General features: G+C 46.5%; 1 protein-coding gene across 1 annotated transcript; it reads left to right on the top strand.

Annotated features, from left to right (window-relative positions):
* Positions 1-294: 294 nt before the first annotated feature.
* Positions 295-21574, top strand: NHSL2 (NHS like 2; the record flags this gene model as incomplete). Its single annotated transcript, XM_018043622.1, has 7 exons — positions 295-454; positions 3334-3461; positions 3768-3963; positions 5756-5887; positions 7243-9570; positions 11303-11435; positions 12302-21574. Coding segments are annotated over 7 exons (3402 nt in total), but the record flags the coding sequence as incomplete, so codon positions are not given.
* Between the last annotated feature and the right edge of the window lie 734 nt (positions 21575-22308).

Raw genomic sequence — 22308 nt, 5'->3', positions numbered from 1 at the left:
GCGGCGGGAGCCGGGAGGCGCCAGGCGGAGAAGGCGGGCGGCGAGGCAGCGAGGCGGCAATCGGGCGGGCGGAGGCTGGCGGCGAGGTAGGGAACTGACTGCGGCACGATCTGTCGAGGAAAAATCTTGCGGCTGGCGCGTCCCCGCCTTTTAAGCGCGGCCCGCGCCACCACCCCCCACCCCGGCAGGGGCGGGTCTTAGGGAACCGCGGGAGCCCAGTGGCCGCTGCGTGCCGCCCCCCTCAACCCCCCGGCCCCCCCGCTTGGCGGCGCCTCTCACTGCCTCTCTCCTTCCCTAGCTGCAGCTAACTCGGGTCGGGAAAATGCGACAGCGACTGCCCACTCGAGGTCGTCATGGCGACAGCCAGTGAACGTGTTCCTCTCCTCGGGCAGGCCCCCGAGTGTAGAGGAGCTGCTTCGAGAGGCGCAGCTCAATCTCCAGAGCCTGTTGCAAGGTACTGAGAGGGAGGGGGGCTGCGGCCAGAGGCCACGGGCCCAGCAGCGGCTAGAGGGAGGCGACGAAGAAAGGACAGGGACCCGCGAGAGAAAAAGCGAGAATAGTAGAAAACCTATTGAAAAACAAAAGACACACTTGCTCTCTTTCACCTTCCAAACTACTGACTCCAAAAGACCCTAATTTTAAGGTTGTTTACACCCCTTGCTCCCCCCTTACTTTTATTCAGTTCACTTGTCTCTGAGAGAACAGGGACAGAGGCCGAGACAGAGCCATGAGTCAAGTCATTTACAAAGAACACTAGATGAGAGACTCCAAAAATGTGGGTCCACATACCCTCAGGTCTTCTCTTGCCACATCACCCAAGCCTTTGGAATTCTGGCACCTGAAGATAAATGAGGCATCAACAGGTTCTCCCTCTCTGGGCTTCACTCTCTCTGCTTTTGAAATAACCTTGTTCATGTGTCTCCTGGGTCACTCCTGCCTCACCAAGTAAGCCCAATACACAACACTCAGACTTCATCTCATTCCCAATTCCCAACTCAGTGTCTTTGAGGTATACTGATGAGCACCTTGTACACAAAGCTGGGTCCACACAACCAGAGAAACAGCCCAGTCATAACACCTGAGCAGTCAGACTGCTTGCACCAGGTGGAGTGAGAAAACCCATACTTTGAAATCAGACAGAGCCAGAATCTGATTTGAATCCCACACCTAACTAGCTGTGTGACCTTATGCATATTACCCAACCTCTCTGAGCTTCAGATTAGTCAGTTATCTTCAAAATGGGGATTCCAGTTCCCCACATGGCAGAATTTTGTGAGAACTAAAAATAGGGTGTTCCTAAACCAATTAGCAACAGTATCTGGCAGCTGGGTAAAATGATACTGATAAAATGCAACATCAGCTCCTGATTGGTGTCCTTTGGAACACAGGCTGATCTAGACACAATGTTAAAATTAAGGTAAAAGAAAAAAACAATGTGGTCCCTAATAGATCTTACAATATGAAAAACATGCACATTGACCAGTGGGATTTATCCAGTGTAAGTGGCAAGAGGATTAAAACTCAATGCTATGAGAGAAACTCAGGGTGCTGAAAATATCTGGATGGAGATTACAAGGGGCATGCATATATCAGAATTCACTGAACTGCACACTGAAGATTTGTGTACTTTACTGTAGGTAAATTAGATCTCAAGAGAAAAATACAAATAAAACCCCAGTGCTAGTCACAAGCTCCTTATACCCTCCAGGCACTCATTGTCCCACTCGAGGCTCTTTTCCAAGCAGAGAAGCCCTTCCTCCCTCTTTCTCACTCCAATCCTTAGACTTTCTTCCAAGTTCTATGCTTGCTGACTCCAAGAAGACCTTTAACGCTAGTTCTTCACTTTGCATCATTCCCTCCCTAAGCAGCCATACAAGGCCCTTTGTACCATCTAGCTCAAAAGGACTTGTATAGTTCTGAACTGATTTTCCTTTCACTTACTCATTTGTTCATTCACTCATTCTTCTGCTAATCCCAGGTATATATTTTGTCCACCTAACCAGACTGGGCTTCTCAATGTAAAAGATCACATCTCTTAGAACTCTCAGGTTTCTGGGAGCACCTGGCGTAGGGCTGCATCTGCAAGAGGGCATGTGTTGAATGAACATTAAAAGTGAAAAGAGGTCTTACCAGCTGTCATTTATGCATTACCAACAAAGGCTAACTTTTATGGAGAATAGAAAACTTCAGAGTGGCCACCCAACTGGACAACAGCCATGACCCCCACCTCCCTGCCAGGGCAGTGGCAAGCTTAGAGAAGCAAGATTCCAAGGGACACCGTGAGCCTTGTGTTCTGATGAGAGGAGCCGCCATGCAGAAAGAGTCAGTGTGCTCTGTGTTACCGCCATGGGCAGAATGAGGACAGGTGGGTGGAAACCTAAGGGGAGGTGGATTTCACCTCAAGATAAGGAAGAACTTTCCATATGCCTGCCAGCCCCAACTGTCCTTGGATGGAATGAGCCACCTTGGGAGGAAGGCTGCTTCCCTTCTCTGCAGGCAGGTGTGTGCGGAGGCTGAAGAAACACCTGGAAGGGCTGCTGAGGAGGAAATGGGAGCCTAGCATGAAACACTGGGCCAGAGAACCCTCGAGGCCCCTGCTGACTCCAAGTGTTCTATGATTCTTCAAGTCTCTGTTCAAATGTGCAAGCTCTGACTGTTGGTTCTTTAGCCTCACTTCCTTCCTTCATTCATTGAATCCATCACTTAAATAAAACCCATTCAAACCTTCTGCATCCTTCTTATTCCCTGACAATGCCCTAAACTTCTCTCTCTCCTCTGCCACTACCTCTGCCTTCCCTCACTTTCACCTTAGCCCCACTGGAACTGACATCGCCGCCCACCACAGTGGGGCTAAGGTGCAGGGAACCAAGCCCTTAGAGGCTGAGGTAAGAGTTCTCGGCATCCAAGGGAAACTTCTGCATTGGACTTTCCAAGGCATATTTCTTTGTGCTTCACACAGGTCATGTCCCTGGAAGGGTTGCGTAAAACCTAGAGAGCTGCAGGGCTTCAAAGAGAGGGCCTTGGAGCAAAGAGTGGCCAAAGGCATCTGCATCCTGAGCCTCTTCCCTGAGTTGAACACTTACCATGGGGGCCATGGAGACAAAGGCTTAGTCCCTGAACCAGCACAACTCAAATCCATTGACTCTCTTTTCTCCTCGTAGGAAGTAGGCATTTTTCCATTCCTGAATCCAGAGGCTCAGACGCTGGGAACTAACTTAAACAATGCGAGTCAGACCTGGCAGCTAGAGCAGGAGCCCCCAGCTTGTGGTCCTTCCCCAGCCCGGCGCTTGGCCGTGGCTCCCTAGAGTGTGTATCCACTGTGCTGTTTTTCAGAAGACTATGAGGAACAGTACTCGGAGGCCAGACTTCTGGGGCAGACCTTCCGCTCTGCTGATGAGGCCCCTGAGCCCACCCCCAGCCCAAGGCTCCAGTCTGCCAGGCGTCTGGAGTTTGTACTGATGGTGAGTTGCCTCTTCCCCGACCTGGGAGAGCCAGCATGCAGAGCTTGCCCCACGCCCTTTGACGGGGGACCTGAAACAACTTTCATTACCCACTGGAAGCTGCTACTTACCTCTGCTCACCAGCAGAGCCATCCCGAGGCCCCACTGAGGTGGGCCCTGCACAGCAGGCATCTGGCCTGGCAGCCTATCCATGCTTTCCTGCCTCCCAGATGAAGCCTCTGACCACCCTGCCTAGACAGCCATCCTGTGGGCACAGCTCATCTCCAGTTGGAAGCACACCCTTCCCATCACCTTCTTTCCCAACAGCCCACAAAATGGCAGCTGAGCGAGGATGAGACTACCATGCAGGGTGTGAGGGCCCCTGAGGCCTCCCCGAGCCTGCCTACCACAGCCGACAAGCAAGCTGCCTGGAATAGCCCCTTTTCTCTGCCCATCCTAGAGGAGAAGCGGTGGCTTCAGTCTTGTCCCACACACTCTGACATCGTGCCCATCAACGTCTCCGGTAGAGTTGCTTAGCATCACCTCTGTTCGCTTCCCTCCATGCCAACTATAGATCATCCTGTCCAAATGCACTGGGTGCTGGGGGAGGGAGCAAGACTTTCTTTGCTACTGGCTCACCCCGCACTGTCAAGGTAGTGGATCTTACCAGGGAATGGAGGCATGCTCTTTCTTCACTTTCTACTGGCCCTGCCATGCTAACTGAGACCATTTGATGGCAAAGGAAACTCTCTTACCAGAAAACTCTAAAACTTTATGAATTTGTGTGCTCTTTGGAGCATTGTGGAAACTTAGAGTGTATGAGTTATGTTTGGTTTGGGGAAAGAAAACTTGTGCCAGCAGCTGGGTTTTGAGCACACAGATAGGAGTTTCAGGGGACGTGTGGGGTTCAGGGTGTTGGTGGTAAATAGTAAGATCAGACACAGAGCACAGACCAAGGGCCTTGCAGCACTTTGAGTGGTCACTCCATCTCCTAGTGGGGGTGGGCCGCCTCCTATTGTGTAAGATCAAAGAGGAACCCGGTACTACCTTGAGATGGGAAAAATACTGTACACAGCTCAGCTGGCTTTTTCTCTGGGGACATGTGGAACCCTCTACCATGCCCATTACTAATTCATTCACCACACTTCACCAGCTATAAGTGGAAGAGGAGGAAGGTCAACCATTTCAGGAGATAGGGCCAACAACTTGATGAGATCAAGACCTCCTAACCCAAGGGGACTGGAGGCACCCTGTGAGCCAGCATTGGCCTGTGGTATGCTGGAAAAAGTTGATGAAGATGATAAGGACAGCTCTGGCCACAGGTGGTGATACTCCCTGGATATGAGGTCATCTGATGCCACTGGTGTCATCTCAGGAAATCAGAGGCAGGAAACAGCTCAGAGCCTCAGGAGATATACTCAGAAGTGTGAGGGCCGAGAGGAAAAGCTCACAAAGTGATGGTGGGCACTTTGTTTCTGAACTTCTACCTTGCCCTCAATGGGGCTGGCCCTGTGTTTTGTCCACAGAGCCACTTACTGGGGAGGGGGGGTACCTATGTGTCCATGGGACTGAGAGGGGAGGGTTTGGTTAGCCAGCCGCTGAAAGAGAGACAGTGGTGGGAAGCAGCAAACTTCACTCCACTGCCCTCACCCTGTCCCTGCCCTAGCAACTCCATAGAAGCAAAGACTGAGCCGGTGCTTTGAGAAAAGTAGATCTCAGTCACCACGCAGGGTGAACTTTGATCAAACATGATCAGGGGGCTGGAGGGCAGGTTATCTGACTGCTTCCTGGATGCCGGGATGGGGCAATTTCTTGGAGATACTCACTGGCCCAAGTTAAAGCATTCTCTGAGAAAAGATTGCAATCAAACAACGTCTAGTCTCAACCTGTCTCTCCACTTCAGGGGTTCTCACCCCAGGTTGTACATCTGAACAATCACCTGGGGAGTCTGAGAAAATGCTTCTACCTGGGCCATATTCCCAGAGTGTTAGGTGTTCTGAGATGGGGTCCGGTTGTTAGAGTTTGAAAAGCCACCCAGTTTATTTCAATATAAAACCAGGATTGAAAACCACAGCTCTCCGCCACCTAAGACTCACAGGTGACCCCAGGGTGGACCTCTGAAATTCAGCATGCATGCTTTGGAGCTGCGGGTGCCCAGGGCCTATATGGGAGGGATGGGGAAGAAGGGTCACCTGCCTGAATGCTATTCATTCTCATCGCTACTGCCATCATCCCTTCTGTCTACCTCAGGCCAGTTTCTACCATACTGTGAACAGAAACCAGGATGCACCCAAGTGTCTTTATTTTGGCTACAGGGCAGCAGTTTGATAAACATGCAAGTTTGCGACACTCGTTGTTTAACACAGAGACAGCCGTGAACCCCAAGTCCACCCTGAGGCGGAGGAGGACCATTATTGGATTTTCTAACTATTCCCAGCGAGACCAAGGTGACCCCACCATAGCTGATCCCCCAAACCTTTTCCCTTGCTCACTCTTACCATTTCTGCAACCCAAGTGTTATTGCTGTGACAGAGAACAGGAGTGATTGGGGGAGAGGGGGACTTTGGACATCTTGAAAAAGGCAATATATTAATAATAATTAAGGATAACCAAAAGCCTTTTGTAAAGGGCAGCAACTGAAAATGGACAGGAGATGTCTAGGCTAATAAATTTGTTATGTTATTGTTTCCCATTATAAGTAGAATATAGCTCTATAAGTCAACTTCAGGCGGATAAAGAAGGAAATCATCACTAAAAGTAGCATCTTCACAAAATCATTACTGCCATTAAATGAATGCCATCCAAAGAGCACAGACCAGAGAAATGTGAATACAAATTCTGGCCTCTCCACTTCCTAACTGTGAGGCCTTAGCCAAGTTCCCTAACCTCTTTAAGCCTCGGCTTCTTCATCTGTGAATGGGGATGATGGTTCCAACCCATGGAGTGGTCGTGAGGATTAGAGTTATTGTATGTAATTTTCCTACCACGTGCCCAGTACATAGTATGTGTTCAGCAAACAGTGGCAGTTATTATAAATTATCATAAGAGTAGTCATCTTCATCGTCATCCTCATAACAGTAATAATTGTTATGTATATGAGAAAACCTTTGGGGGTTTTCAACATCTGAATGGTTTCCTCACATTGTAAGTTATCCTCACTTTCTCCTGTTGCCAATCTAAAAAGCCAAGAATGCAACCAAACAACTTTTCAGCTGTGGCATACTCCCACTGTGCTGCTGGAACTGAAGGTCACACTGCTGTCCTTTATCAGTTTGAAAGCCTCTGCTCTCATCTCTGGGGAGGTGAATCCTGAGGGCTGTGGTGGCTTCCTGAGCCTGGGGTGAAAACCTGGGGGAAAAAAACCATGGCTGTCCCACATGCTACTTCAGCTCTGAAAGGCATATTCAAAGCTGGAAAGTCAGAGATGTACGTACGTCCCCTCAGTCTTGAACCTCCCTCCTATGGCTGATTCATGTTGATGTATAGCAAAGATCAAACCAATGTTGTAAAGCAATCATCCTTCAATTAAAAATATATATATATATATTTTTAAAAAGCTGGAAAGTCTTTGGCAGCCCTCTGGACAATTCAAGGGCACCCTGTGACTCACTGTGTGGTGATGGGTAAGGACTCAACTTCCCCAGCATCCTCAACTATGGAAAGGAAGAACCAAGGAATTCTGACCAAGCTATTATTGGCAAATGCTTCTTGACGAAAAATCGGTGATTCCGTCTCTTTGGTGACAGCTGCTGCTGGGGGATCCCTAACCACTCCACTAACATTCTGTGTTTGCCTCCTCCAGGTCACAGCAACAGCCCAGCAGGCAGTGTGGCCCGCTCTACCACCTCAGACATCAGGCCCAGCCATTCAGTTCCAGAAAGTGTTCATGGAAGAGTTGCACTCGGTCAGGAAGCTCGGTTCCCAAATCTCACCTCACCAGTACTAAGAAATCCTTCTAGTCATCCGGAAGAACCTCTCCAGGCATGGGGTGCCACAAAACCCCCTGGAATGGAGAGCATGGGGATGGTGTACAGCATTCCTGGTTCTTGCAATGGACCAACAGAATCGACATTCTCTGCTTCCTGGAAGGGGGATGCTTTTACCTATGTGACTCCAAGTGCCACTGCTCAGAGCAGTCAAGTCAATGAAAATGGAAAAAATCCTTCCTCTGGGAATTCTTGGGTCTCTCTGCACACACTGCCACCTCTTGTTCCTAAGGAGGCTGCTACCCTCTTTGTCACTCGTGATAGCCCAGCAGGGTGCAGTGGGCCTGCTGGCTACTCTCAGCATCCTACGCAACGAAGCCAAGTATCAGAACGACCCTCCAAGATTGGCCTTCTGACCGGTGGTACCTCAAGGCTGGAGACAGGCCCAGGTGGGGCCAGCAGGTTCCGGGAGCGGTCACTGTCTGTACCCACAGATACAGGTACCATGGATGTGGACTATGAGGAGGAGCAGAAGGCCAGTGAAGCCTGTGCCCTACCTTATGCCAGTACGAGTTCTGAGGGCAGTAACAGTGCTGACAACATTGCCTCCCTCAGTGCCCAACAGGAGGCCCATCACAGAAGGCAGAGGTCCAAGAGCATCTCACTCAAAAAGGCCAAGAAGAAGCCTTCCCCTCCGACTCGCAGTGTCTCACTGGTCAAAGATGAACCAGTCCTCTTGCCGGAAGGTGGGTCAGTACTACCCAAGGACCAGAGGCCCAGGAGCCTTTGTCTCTCCTTGGAACACCAAGGACATCACTCATCCCACCCAGATACTCAGGGTCACCCAGCTGTGCCAACCTTCAAAGACCCAGAAGGTACACAATTCGCCCATCACTGGTATCTTACTGACTGGAAGTCTGGTGACACCTACCAATCCTTGTCCAGCTCCAGCACTGCCACTGGCACCACAGTCATTGAGTGCACCCAAGTTCAGGGCAGCTCAGAATCTCTTGCCTCCCCTTCCACTTCCAGAGCCACGACACCTTCTCAACTTTCCATCGAGGTGGAGGCCAGGGAGGTATCCTCTCCAGGAAGGCCTGCTGGGCTGATGTCACCCTCCAGTGGATACTCCAGCCAGTCAGAGACACCAACACCCACTGTCTCCATGTCATTGACCCTGGGCCACTTGCCCCCTCCAAGCAGCAGTGTCCGGGTGCGTCCAGTGGTACCTGAGAGGAAGTCATCACTACCCCCAACATCACCAATGGAGAAAATGTCCAAGTCACGGCTATCGTTTGACCTACCATTGACCTCTTCAACCAACCTGGATCTGTCTGGGATGAGTATCTCAATCCGAAGCAGAAACAAGGTGAGCCAGCATCATTCAGATACAAATTTGGTGGCCAAGCTGGCCCAGAAAACTAGCCCCAACCAGCCAATCATGCCCATGGTTACTCAGTCTGACTTACGTTCTGTTCGCCTGAGGTCAGTCAGCAAGTCTGAGCTGGAAGATGACATTGAGAGCCCTGACTATGCTGAGGAGTCAGGAGCTGAAGTCTTCACCTTGCCAGAGAGGAAGATGAAACCTCCCATAGCTGAGAAGCCCCCTCTGGCCCGAAGGCCTCCAAGCTTAGTCCACAAGCCACCATCTGTCCCCGAGGAGTACCCACTAACTTCGCCTACCTTGGCTATGACTCCTAAGAGCTCAATTCAGCACATAAGGCCACTCCCTCAAGATATCTACACAGTAGTGCGGAAATCAAAGTCCTCCAGCTTTCCTGAGAGCAGAAGCCCAGGGGAGTCCACAGCACCCTCATCTCTTGTTTTCATGCCTTTTTCCAGTTCCTCTGGTGCTTTCTTCTCAGGAACACAGCAACCTCCCCAGGGAAGTATGGAGGATGAGGGCCCTAAGGGGAGAGCCCTGCCTGAAAGAATTAGCCTCCAGAGCCAAGAAGAAGCTGAGAAAAAGAAAGGCAAGATTCCACCTCCTGTACCAAAAAAGCCCAGCGTGCTGTACCTGCCTCTCACTTCACCCATGGCTCAAGCGGAGGCCTATGTGACTGAACCAAGACTGCCCCTCAGCCCCATCATCACCCTGGAGGAAGATGCCAAGTGTCTCCCAACTGATGACCACCTGCCATCTGCTGGTACAAAGATGACCTCAATGCCACAGTCCAACAGTGAAAGGGAAGCAAGTCCTCCAGGTTAGTAAAATGTCTGTGGGCTTTTCCTTTCAATCCCAGAAGAGACAAGAGTGAGGATGGGGTGCCAGAGGCAGAAGCAAATGCCCCCACATAATGAGCCTGATCCCAGGGCAACCAAATCAAGAGTGGACACCGCTTGAGGTTTGAGTTACTCTAAATTGGTCTCACTGCCCTTGGGGTCAGGACTGATCCGGGGGTTGGGGGGATCTCCACAGCGATCAGTGGAGTATGGGACAGTATGAAACAGTCTACGCTGGAACCCCCAGTGGTGAGCTAATGAAATCAAACTAGGTCTCAGCACCCTAAGACCTTAGGAACCCATCTTCCTCCTCAGGCAGGCATCTCCTGCCCTAGGAACCGCCTCTCCATCTCACTTGACAGCACTTTTCACCAGCTTCCACTAAATTTAGTTTCATGCATGGGACTAAGTACTCTCCCAGTCTGAGTTCAAGTGCCATGGCAGACTGGTGGGCTTCAAGCAGTGTAATATATTACCACCAGCAGCTTCTCAGTGTTTTCTAGAGGAAAAGGGGCTCACTTTCTTGGATGGTTTGAGCCTATCTCCGCCTGGAACCATAAGACCAAGCTAGATGATATTTCATATCCTTTCAGGTTTTTTTTTTTTCTTGTCTCTTTTTGCTTTAACTGTGGTAAAATACATATAATGTAAAATTTACCATCTTAACCATTTTGAGGGCTTCCAGGTGGCACTAATGGTAAAGAACCTGCCTGCCAATGCAGGAGACATAAGAGATATGCGTTCAATGACTGGGTCAGTAAGATCCCCTGGAGGTGGAAATGGCAAGCCACTCCCAGTATTCTTGCCTGGAGAATTCCATGGACAGAGGAGCCTGGTGTGCTCTAGTCCATAGGGTTGCAAACAGTCGGACATGACTGAAGCAACTTAGCATGCATGCAACCATTTTTAAGTGCACAGTTCAGTAGGTGTTAAGCACATGTATAGTGTTGTGCAACCATCACCACCATCCATCTCCAGAACTCTCTACATTTTGCAAAATTGAAGTCAGTACCCACAACAATAACTCCCCATCATCCTCTCCCCCCAATCCCTGGCAGCCACTCTTCTACTTTCTGTCTCTATGAATTTGACTCCTATAGGGACCACATATAAGTGGAATTATATAGTATTTGTCTTTTGATGACTGGCTATTTCATTTAACATAATGTCCTCCAGGCTCATCTGTGTTTCTCATCCTTTCTGAAACCCTTAACACAAACATCAAAATCTTATGGCCTTCCTTAAGCGGATTTGGATTTTCAACATAAGTTAAATCATTGTAACTAAAACAAGCAAACAAGTCAAACCACAGGTAATTTTAGAATCTGCTTCCTGAAACTTCACAGGCTCCCTCTGAGATTCAGATAGGTCCCACTTCCACCCACTGGTTGAGTCATTGCTTTAGATTGTTCTCAGTGCCTTGAGTTTTAAAAATGATACATTTAAAACAAGAGAATGCTCAGGCAACCTAAGCATTGTTGTAATGGAAAAGGCATGAGAAAACAGGGAGCCAGGCTGGTCTTCATCATTCCCTCCACATTGTGCAGGCCAAATCACTAACCTTGGGAACATCTTGTTTTCTGCAGAATGGAGACAAGTTTTTGCCCTGCTTCCCTCCCAGAGTTGCTCTGAACATCAGATGAAATACATCTGAGAATGTGCTTTGTCCTAATGATTGTGGTCAAAGTAGTTCTTTCTGGTTTTTATGCCTAGGGAGTTCAATGGAACCAAGCACCGAAGAAAAAAGTGTAATCAGTGATAAAACAGCCGAGTGGATTGCAGAAGATGATGATGATGTGTTTGTGGCTTCACGTACAACTGAAGATTTATTTACTGTGATCCACAGGTCTGGACCAATTTCTTTAATTCCCATTATAATTGCCTTCCCTCCTTATACCAGAAGAAAAACTGCTACCTCTAAGCATTAGATTGGAAACTGGAGACTAAGTTCAGATGTCCACGTATGTGAACACAGTCCAGGGCCTCACATCTCTGATTCACTGACATCTTCGGGTGAAGTGGAGGAGGGGCAGGCAGGGAAGGGAGGACCAGGTGCGGAATGAGAGGCCCCTCGTCTCTTAGCAACCACATGGCCTATTGTGGCTCCATCTGCTCTCTCACAGCTCTGCCTACAGTCAGAGACATTTAACCCTTCATAGAATTCCTGTACCAAAAAAAAAAAGATCAAAAAGTGAAGTGGGACACCAGGCTGAGCATCAAAGCAGAAACTTAGCCAAAGGATGACCACACGGGGACCCAGTTATAGGCAAAGAATGACCACAGGGGGACCCAGTTATTGGACTGGGGCACAAAGCAGGGATTCAATGGTGAGGAAACTGGAAAGAGCCCAGTTATTGGAGTTGGAGCACAAATTCAGAACAGGATCAGCTCCCAGGCTGTCTTGATTCAGTCACTGAGCTACTAGCCTTGACTCCTGAAATTCTTCCTTGGTCCCAGAACCTGGGCAGGACTGAGCCTGCAGGCACAGGCCCAGTGACTCCAGATGTGGGGACTGAAAGGAGTATAGGGACAGGGGACCAGACGAGGAGCTCTGAGGACTTAGCAGAGAGAGAGAAAGCTGGTAGGTACAACTGCTCGCAAAGCTGTTGCATGGAAGTTCCCAGGTCATGTCACTGACACTCGTGACACTATATGAAGCATTAGGAAATGTTTGCACATGAATTCACTGAAAGCACACTTTCTCTTATTTAGGTCCAAAAGAAAGCTGCTTGGCTGGAAGGAACCTGGTGAGACCTTTGCTGGCAGCAGCAGACCAAGCTCCCACTCACCAGTAAGGAACCCACCTGAGTCTCCAGTCAGTGAGTTGGCTGCCTCTGCAGGGTCAAGCGGCAGTGCCAACCTAGATGCTGGCAGAAATGATGATTTCAAGGCCTTGCTACAGAAGAAGGGAAGCAAGGCAACTCCAAGGTCCCGCCCCTCAGCAGCCGAACTGCTGAAGACCACTAACCCACTGGCTCGGCGAATTATTGCACAATTTTCAAAAGACTACAAAACCCCTGATAACCCCAGTACCTAAGCCCTGGGTTCAGCAAACAAGGTTTAGTTACTAAACTTGAGTAGAGAAGGGGGAAGAGGAAAAGAAGGTTTTGAAAAAGAACATGACAAAAAAGCCTGCATTTCTTTGACATTAACTTACACTCTGGACAGCAGGAGAGAGGCCACATCTAGAACTAAATTTATCAGGCACTTTAATCATCTTCAGACATTTTACATTTTCATACTTAAAATCTTGCCGTTACTGAGTACCGATTTTCTCCTTATTTCCCCCAGTGGTATGCACTTAGAAGAAATTCTCAGATGCAAGGGCACATGTGCCATCTTTTCAATCAATCACCAGGCTGCTCCATCCCTGGCTTCTGTCACTGAGGGGCACAGTGAGAGAGCAGTTTGAGGGCTGCCAATCCCAGGGGATATAGGGTGCCAATGGTGATTATTCGCTTTTCTCATCAAGGCCCTGATGACCTTGTATGGAGAAACAGAAGGACTCTAATGCCTCTTCAACCACAGTTAACTCTCTCCCATGAGAGGTTTGCAGGTGTGCACTTATTTTGGCATGGGGTTGATTGGATGGCTTTTGTAGTGCAAAATATGAATGTGACTCTGTCCTGAACTTCATGCCTTTTTCAGTTTGATTGTCTACACGGAGATCAGGGTGATGAGTTTCAGTAAACATATAGACCTCCCCCTCCTCACTCCTCTGCTAAAAAAGGTCAGAACTGGCTTGCTTTGGATGAACCAATCTCAGTCAACAAACAAGGCAGCCATTTGTTCACTCATATCTACCCAAGGTAACTCACACATGCGCTTTGAGATCCTTCAAGTATCTGCCACCAACGATAGCTAGTGTCTGTGCCCAGCTCACGCTGCATTCGAAGAACTCTGGTTTCATTTGCATATAGCATTCATTACAGGAAGTCATTAGCTGAAGGAAGAGCATCCTCAGAGGCTCAAGGAGGAGAGAAATTAAGTGTAACTTGCCCACCACCATTCAGTTCAGATTGTGGTTGGTTTTATTTTGTTTGAAGGAGATCTTCCTCTGTTCCCAAGCGAGAACACACACTAAAAGGATAGAGCGAAAATCTGACAGGCAGCCTTGCAAGTTACTGTGGTCCATAACCCCCCCAAAAGGGCTACTTTTTGCCATTTAGGTTCTGCTGCTTGACCAGTTTTCAGTTAACCATGCTAGGGGAGAAAGTAAGAACTTTGTTAAATGGGATGCTGACAGAGCACCAGAACAATCATTGTGACCCCTTCCCCCCACCCTCTGCCAAAGCTTATAGACACTAACTATTCTTGTCAGTTCAGTTTTCTAAGCAAAGCAAGAGCCATGATTCATTTGATTTTCATATGTCTGGTTTCTGAGAGGTTGAGGGGAAAAACAGACAGCTTTGAACAAAGAAAACTAGCTGACCAATAATGGAAAATTAATTGTCCACCATTACAAGAAGGAAAAAAGAAAGTCAAATGAAATTCACAAAGAGGGTATCCTGACCTCTTCCTCCTTCACCCCCAACCCAACAGATTCATTGGTCAACCTCTTGGAGGATATGGAAACGTCCCCCCAGAGACAAGCAGATCTTGAGTTTGATAGGTCTCAATAAGAAGCAAACCCTTTAGCCCAGCTGCCCACACAGCAGACAGAGCAGCTGGAAGACCACACTAAGCGTTGATGGGACTTGGACCTCTCGCACAGGGGCCCTAGGCCTGGGCCCTTGGTTGGTTCAGTTTTGAACCCTAGACTTCTGAGTACAGACCAGGCCCATCCACTCCCTTGCCATCAGCACCTCCCCCTGATTTAGACAGAAGCTACTTCAAATAATAGACAGTTACCAAAACCTCAGTTGCTTTTGAAAGCATTCCAACTAGTTGGTGCAAAGGCCCTGACTAGATTTCAGAGGTTTTGCCTAAAGTAAAAGAAGATTCATTCCTAGCCTTAATTTATATACAAATACCACACTTGTCTGCCCTCAACACAGAATTTCAAAGGACAGAAACATTTTCCTCTGTGGGGAAATGGAGTGTTCGTTCTTTTGCCTAACAAAAGTGAGGCTGCCGGGGCCCTCTACTCTTGAACCATTATGAGCTATAAAACAGAGTATGAGACTCACGTGGTATAAGACTTGTTACCTCTGCTGACCTTTTGGAAGCTTCTTGTTTGCGACTTTTGTCTCTCCCCTCATTTTGCCGCCTCTGGTGGTTTTCCCCAAAGATTCTAAAGCTGAATACCCAGACATCTTGACATTTTTTCCTCTGCAATATTCTGCATGCCTGCAATTTTTAGAAAGTCTTATGCATCTTCACTATGGCCCTCCAATAGCCAGTGTTGTTCCCATTAGCAGAAAAGGATTTGGGGCAGAGATGGCGTGGTCAGAGGTAACACTGAGGACTGGTAATAATCATTTAATATTGCAACAGGTGGACTTAGTCCTAAACAAACAACCAAACTATAGAAGTTCTATCAATCTTTGATGAACATCATACCAGACAGCTCTCTTAGTCCTAGCACTCAACATTTTGCTTCCCCTTGTTTATCGTAACGCCAACTCTGTCTCCCACCCAGGCACAAGCCGCAGTGTTTGCTTACTTCTGCACCTACTCTGCCAAGATGAGAAGAGAGGCAGAAAGCCCCTTCCAGTCAGACTTTCAGAAAACCCACTGTTGCCACTATTACTAGTGTGAATAATTTTTGAAGGTGGAATACAGAAGGGATTCAGATGAAATGAAGTTAGCCCCAGGAAATCAACTTCCAATTCAAGTTGTTTCTGTCCCTTTGTTTCCTCTGATTCCAACTAATAGCAGCAGGGTTCTCCGCTGGACTGACTTCTGTCTAGTCAGGAATAGAGGGAGTCATCCCCAGGGGGGGAGGTTAATCGATAGCTAAGAGCACTTTGCCCTTGGTGAGTATTCATTATGTGTTTGTGGTTCAAAGGTTGAGGGTGGAGAACAAGTCATTTTCAGCACAACAGGAATCTTTGCTGCTGTCTCTTGTCCTTTGCCTGCCTCAGTCTGTCACCTGGGCCTTCCACCTGGCGCCAACATGTCCCTCAGTACGTATTCCTGTGAACTTTTTTTTTTTTAAAAAGAGGCAAGATCATAGGAAGCAAAAAAGCTCATGCTAGCTTACTGACCACAAATCAACCAGTTGAACTGGAAACATTACCTTGAATGTACAAAGACAGAGGAGAGTCTGCAAGGCTCTTATAACAGGATTGTCACCAAAGACCCATTTTAATTCTCCAGTGACACAGGTCAGATTGTGATCCCACAAGACCCATCAGTTTGAGCAGATCTGTCCATGCACCTGCCCTCTTCCTCATCACCAAAGTGTTCCCTAAAAGGGCAAGTTCATAGTCAGTGCTCTGTTCCTCCAGTGCAGCCTTCGATTATCACCAAGTATGTAACACAATGGCCAGCCTTCATTTTAATATGATTTGCCAGGGCCAGGGCTAGAGTGGGGTGAGTGAGGCACCTGGGGTGCAGAATTTAAGGAGGCACCCACTCTCAGGGCCATGTAAGTGCCTTACCCTAATCCCGGCCTTGCAATTTGCACTCTGTAAAGTAATATCAATTTAACTTCTTCCTATGGACATGTACGGTTCTTCTGATTTGAAGGGGGAGGGTAACTCCCTATCTGTTGTTGCACCAAATGTTTCATTGCCATCAATTTTTCCATGGTTCTAAACCTTTGTATGCCTATACATCAAAGACTCTTCAATATTATCAGAAAACGTGGCTGATTTCTAAGTAACCTGCTCCAAGTGGCAAGTTAGCACTCATTTCAGTAGGAATACTGACAGAGACAGCCCAAAATAGTGAATGAGTTGGAGGTCTGTCATTGGCATCCTCTGTCTCCTCTTCCTGCTCCATTCCCCGCAGACCTTGCTTCTTGGTACCAACTCTCCTGAATGCCTCCTCATTTGTCCTCCTCCTTGCTAAGGAAAGCATGCTCTCAGGAAAGGAAGAAATTCCTTTACTTTGAGATTATAAGGCTTATTGAAACCTCTTTGGAGGGTCACTTGCATTTTAACAGGGAAAAAGCCTTAAGCCAAAGGAATGATGTTCTACTTGTAGAATTTTAGGCATCTGTCAGTTACAGAAGTATATTTTTCACCATGGAAAGGTCAAATTCACTGATAACTCATTCCTAAATATAGAAAATACCTTAATCTCCTGGAACTATCTAAGTTAATTGCTGATGGTCAATTAAATTCTCCTGATTCTCAGTGCTGTTCAGTATGGTTTCTACCAAGGGAGTCTCAGAAGTGGCTACTCAAGACACTTAGAAGGCCTAGGTAATTCTTGTTGTACCTTAACATTTTTACACAAATGCAATTAGTACTACTTATCATTTGAGTAAAAAACACAAGGATTTGAAGAGTTTGTGAAAATGTGTCTTGTTTATGAAAGGTGAAACTGTCCAGTAAGTGCCAGATCAGTGTCAGCCATCTGGTATCAGTGGTGATTATTAAACTTCTTCAAGGTGCAACTTTACTGCCCGCAGCCTCGGCCCCAACCCTTACCTTTTTTTTGTGCTACCACTTCCTCTTGGTGTGAGAATGAGACCAGATCTATTCCAGAGTACGGTCCCTCCAAAGCCTTTGTGTGTATTTCAGCTATAAGTGACTAAACTATTACGGATTTAAAATGATGAGAGTGAGAAAGAGATGCAAAGAGCTAACTTTGTAAAAGGGCGGCAAAAATGATAAGGATTTTAACAAGGATACGAAATAAATTTTTTAATAATCTGATACATTTTGTAGAGGAATACAGTAGGAAATGGTCATAGGCACACATTTGAGGCACTTTTAATAAGTTAAGCAAAAAAATTTGCATAAGTAATGAGTTATGTGAAATAGGTATCTACTTCTGTTCAGTAAAGCCCAAAATCTAGGCCAGTGGTTCTCAAAGCATGGTCCCAGGACCGGCAGCAGCAGTATCCGAATAGTGTGTATCTGTGTGTGTGTGTGTGTGTGTGTGTGTGTGTGCGCGCGCGCACTAGTGCTGTTACTTCTTCAAGCTCCTGAGTCACTATAGCCACGACTCGAAATGATTCTAGCCTTTCCTATCTTTTCTGCTGTCATTATATTACGTGATCAATCTCCATCCATGTGACTTCTGTTATCATGTTCATCAGATAATATGTTTATTTGGTGTTAAGTAATTATCATATTGAATCAACTACTTGCTCAACCTGCAGAAACTTTTGATTTGACTTAGCCAGCACATCTGGCCTGTTTTTGGTTTAAAAACAATTTTTTAATCCACCAATAGGAAAAAGAAGAGGTGTTACATTTGTTTGATACTGCCAACCCTTAAATGTCTATCTTCCCTGTGGTGGCTATTCTCTAGGGAGGTTCTTATAGAAGTAGATTTAATTTTTAAGATTTTGCATATTTGTGGAATTTGATATCAACAAATCTGCAAAAAAATCTGAACTGCAGCAACTAGTTAACTACTTTTTCTTTATTCCTTGTGTGGTGTTGAGCTCTTTTTAATGTCCAATTTTACAAAATGTTCTGCATGCCAACGCAGCATTGTGCTCATTGTACAAGTCACCAGACACTCATCTCCTCCTCCATATGTATGATGGTGAAGAAATAGCAACATGTATGTTCTTACCTCTCCTAATCAATTGTAAATTACAAATCTTTTCATTAATTTTTAAACGAGATATATTTACTCTGGCTAGTAGTTAAAATTTAATTCTTTTTATTATATTTCATTGCTACTTTTTTCTACTGACTCCAGAGCTTACTTTGGGGATTATTTCTTATTTTTAGATTGTTGTATTGATCTTATTTCTATATTTATCTGTAGTCATGGAATGTTAGTACTGAAAGGGACCAACCTCTCCTCTTACAGATGAGGAAACTGAGGCCCAGAAAGTTAAATAACTTACGCAAGGTCATGCAGTGGCAGGGCCCAGCCTCAATCCCAGTTCTCCTGCCTCTGGGCCCAGTGTTTTTTCATCCAAATCACTGCATTTATGGAAGACCCACAGCTGGCTTCTACTATTATGACACATGAATTTCCTAGGTATGTCAGTGAATAATACATATGCTTTAAGGAAAATGTTCATGAATCCAAAGACAAATCTGATTTTCAGTATGGAAACATTCATTTCCCTCCAAATTAAATATGTATGTCCTACTCTTTACAGTGGATGTTTTCTCTAAGAGTTATTTGAAATACTGAATTTTTGTAGATCAAATTCCATGTTTTAAGAGAGAAGCTTCTTACAGAAGGGCATCTTCTGGTGACTTCTTTTGAAAAATGAAAAATGCTCTTGTCCATATCCCTCATGCCTCTATTTTCTTTTTCAGTGTGAACTTTTGTAACTGGTATTTATTTAAAGTAGGGCAAACCAATATAGACTTTCCTAGAATCTACTTTATTCTTCCCTTATTAAACTTTACAAGATAGTTTCAGACTGTTAGATGCTCATGAGATGCTTACTTGTGTTCTAGAAACTTCTTGACATTTTATCAATCCCTGGGCTCAAACTCTATCTCAATTTTATCAAACAATAACTGAATTTTCTCATCAGTACTGAGCTCTGTGTGCTGTTTGTTTTCCAGAACATGGTTTGCCTAATGTTCCTTATCATGACTCTCTCTTTAGCTATTCTCAGGCTTCCTTCCAAAGCTCATGTGTACCTCACTAGTGTGGTTTAGTGGAGTTGCAGGCAGTACTGATCAGATGGAGTGGTGTTTTCAGTTATCCCATTGTTCCAGTCCTTCTCCTGAACCTGCTCTGGTTTCCCTTTTCAGGAATACTCAGAGATTGGTGGGATTTTCCTCTTCATCTAGACCAAGGTTTGACAAACTGTTACTATAAAGGTCCAGATAGTAACTCTTTCAGGCTTTGTGGGCTAGGAATAGATGGTCTCTGTAGTATAGTCTTCTTCTTTGTTAGTGTTTGTTTGCTTGCTTTACAACACTTTAAAAATGTAAATACTATTCTTAGCTCTTGGGCGGTACAAAGCTGCAGACTGAAATTGTCATAGTTTCCTGACCCCTGGGTCGGGCATTTCTGTGACCCACGTGATGACTGGGTTGTGTGCTGGGTGATGTGCACACTGTCCTTCCATGTACCACAGTGTCAGACTCAGCTGCAGAGAGGTGGCTGGAAAGGCGTTGCACATGCCAACCAGTACTCTCTGACAGATGCCCTTCCTAGACTCTCAGTCTGTCTCTGTATCTGCCCCTCTCTCTCTCTGACTACCTCAGTGTAGAACCCTCATTCTTTTCTCCAGATCTCCTGTACTGGTTATCTAATGTGCCTCTGCTTCCTCAAGTGTGGGTTAAGCTGGCAGGAAAGAATGGTTTTCTGAGTTTTCTTATTTCATTCATTCCAAACTGTGATCAGGAACCCCTGGCCCTGGTCATCAGTCCCACTCTGCTCAGTACTTCCATCACATGTTCAGGGCCATCTCTGGAAAGGCTGGTGGCCCAGGCCATGAGATTCCAGTTCCGTCTACAGTTTCCTAGGAAAATCACCAGCTCTGTTGGTTCCAATGGCTGGTTTTAAAATCTGAAATGTCCACGTGCCCATTTTAATGTGATTTGGACTTGTTCTAGACTCAGCCCCAGTAATGAAACCAATGAGGTATGGAAGGTGTTCTATGTCCACAGTTTTCCCCTGCCTAAACCGCCTGCATCCCTGACCCCCAGCCCCAGGAATAGGCTCCTTGGGATGCCCCATGCAGCACCACAGCCAGCAGGCATTCAGCACACTGCCACCTCCTGTTTTCTGAACCTCTAAAAGGATTCCTTAAAGCTCCTCCACATCTCTTTTCATCTCACTCCTGGTCTCTACCTCTCATGCTGCTTGGGAGTGTAAAGCTCAGTTTCACATTTTCACATTTGCTCGTATAAATATTGGAGGATACCAGTGAATATCAAGTTATGTGCCTGTGTGTGAGAACAACATGGTTTCTCCACCTAGACTGTGAAGGTCCCATTTGCTAGTGTATCTTACATGCACACACACACACTGTCCAGTTCTCTCATCAGTTCTCTGGTCCAGTTCCAGGTCTGATGGGGCTGGTCAAGGAGTAGGGGATAGTAAGGGCTCCGGAGACATTTCCCTTTTTTCGTCTTTTGAAACCTTCTTTCCGCTGGCTTATGCTCACTTCTCCCAGGAAGCCATTTGAAGATACTCCTCTGGGGCAGTTTTGGACAGCCAACATACAGAGAGCTAGGACTTTAATCCCATATGAATTCTGTCACTTAGACATATTTCTCAGGCTGCAAGATTTTTTAAATCTAAGAACTTTGTTTCTGGGGACCTTTAGTTTGCTTTCTGTCATTTGAGCCCAGGGATTTACCCACTTACTGAAATCCACATTTTTAAAGATCAGAGACACTAGTAATTTTAGGATTTCCCTATTTAAAAACATTCATGAAACAATTCCTTTCTGCATTTTGATTAGGATTTCCAGCCTTGAGGGAACCAGGCTTGTACCCTGGACTCTAAAGCAGCAAAAGTAGCACACTTGCCAAAAACAAAATGATGAAGGAGGATTGGCTAGTCATACTCTGCAGTCAGGAGGACTTTTGTTAAGTTAGTGCTTACCATTCAGTGCTTACTGAGTGGGTGTGATGTGCTCTAGAAAAATTAGGGAGATAGGAACTTGCAGACCAATATCCTAAACTGAAAGACAGTGATGAGGCAATTCCCCCAGTGATGAGACTGTATCCCTGGATTGAAATTTCAAGAAGCAACATAAACTAGGAGAAGAGTGTCATCCCAGTCTTTTTGGAATTACAACACAGAATGGAAGGGGGCCCTCTGTGGGGTGATATTACAAAGGGTCTTGTTTGTCTTTCTTTCTTTTTATTTTTTCCTTTAAAAAAAAAAAAAGCATTCCTTACTGGCTTGCTACCAGCAATTGAACTGTATTCTTTATATAGCTAGAGCTGTTTGTGTCTTCTTAAAATAAATTTTTTTCTGTTAAAATCATTTTCTGTTTCATCCTCTGGTTCTCATTATAGCAATGATTCGTTTATCCAGATACTAAGCCTAGTTTGTGAGTACCTTTTCCCAACAACACAAGTATGGGGCCCACAAACATGAGCTTTGATTCTCACAGACCCCCGAGAGCCCAAAATAGATATGCAGGACAGTGTCTTACAGAAACATAACCCATCCATCTGTGAATCTACGTTATATGGGCAGGGAATCCATGCTTGAGGACTTTGTCTCAGGGATTCTCATTCAACTACTCCTGGAAGCAACAAGGGGTCTCAGACAAACACAGCTCTGCTGAAGTGGGCAGCAGTCACCAGGCTCCTGAGGGGAGGAGGTTGCCATAGCAACTGTGCTCAGGGCACGCACTCCCTCTTTGTTCTTTGGCTCAATGAAGCCACCCGGCAGGGGTAGATTAGAGTGAGTCAGGACTGGGAGCGAAAAACGCAGACCAGATGTGGCTCAGATTACCTCCTTCCTCGAGAAGGGAATGGTCCCACAATACTAGTGGTGACAGCTATACTCATGGGTCAAGTCCCATCCAAAACTTTGTTCTCATCCCAATCGGCTCAGGCCTCTAAGGGTGAGGCCCTTGCAACCAGCCTTCTTGTCTTCCCAGTCCCCGTGCTAGCTCACCTCCCCTGATACCACTGGACTGATCTTCCAAAAAGACACTGCAGAGCTGGAAATAACCTAGAAAGTTTACAGGGGAAGGGAGAAGGGCCAGG

This window comes from Capra hircus, assembly GCF_001704415.2.
Source record: "Capra hircus breed San Clemente chromosome X unlocalized genomic scaffold, ASM170441v1, whole genome shotgun sequence".
NCBI classification, from domain to species: Eukaryota; Metazoa; Chordata; class Mammalia; order Artiodactyla; family Bovidae; genus Capra; species Capra hircus.
Note: the sequence above shows the minus strand (reverse complement) of the source record. Positions and strands in the feature narration are given on the sequence as shown.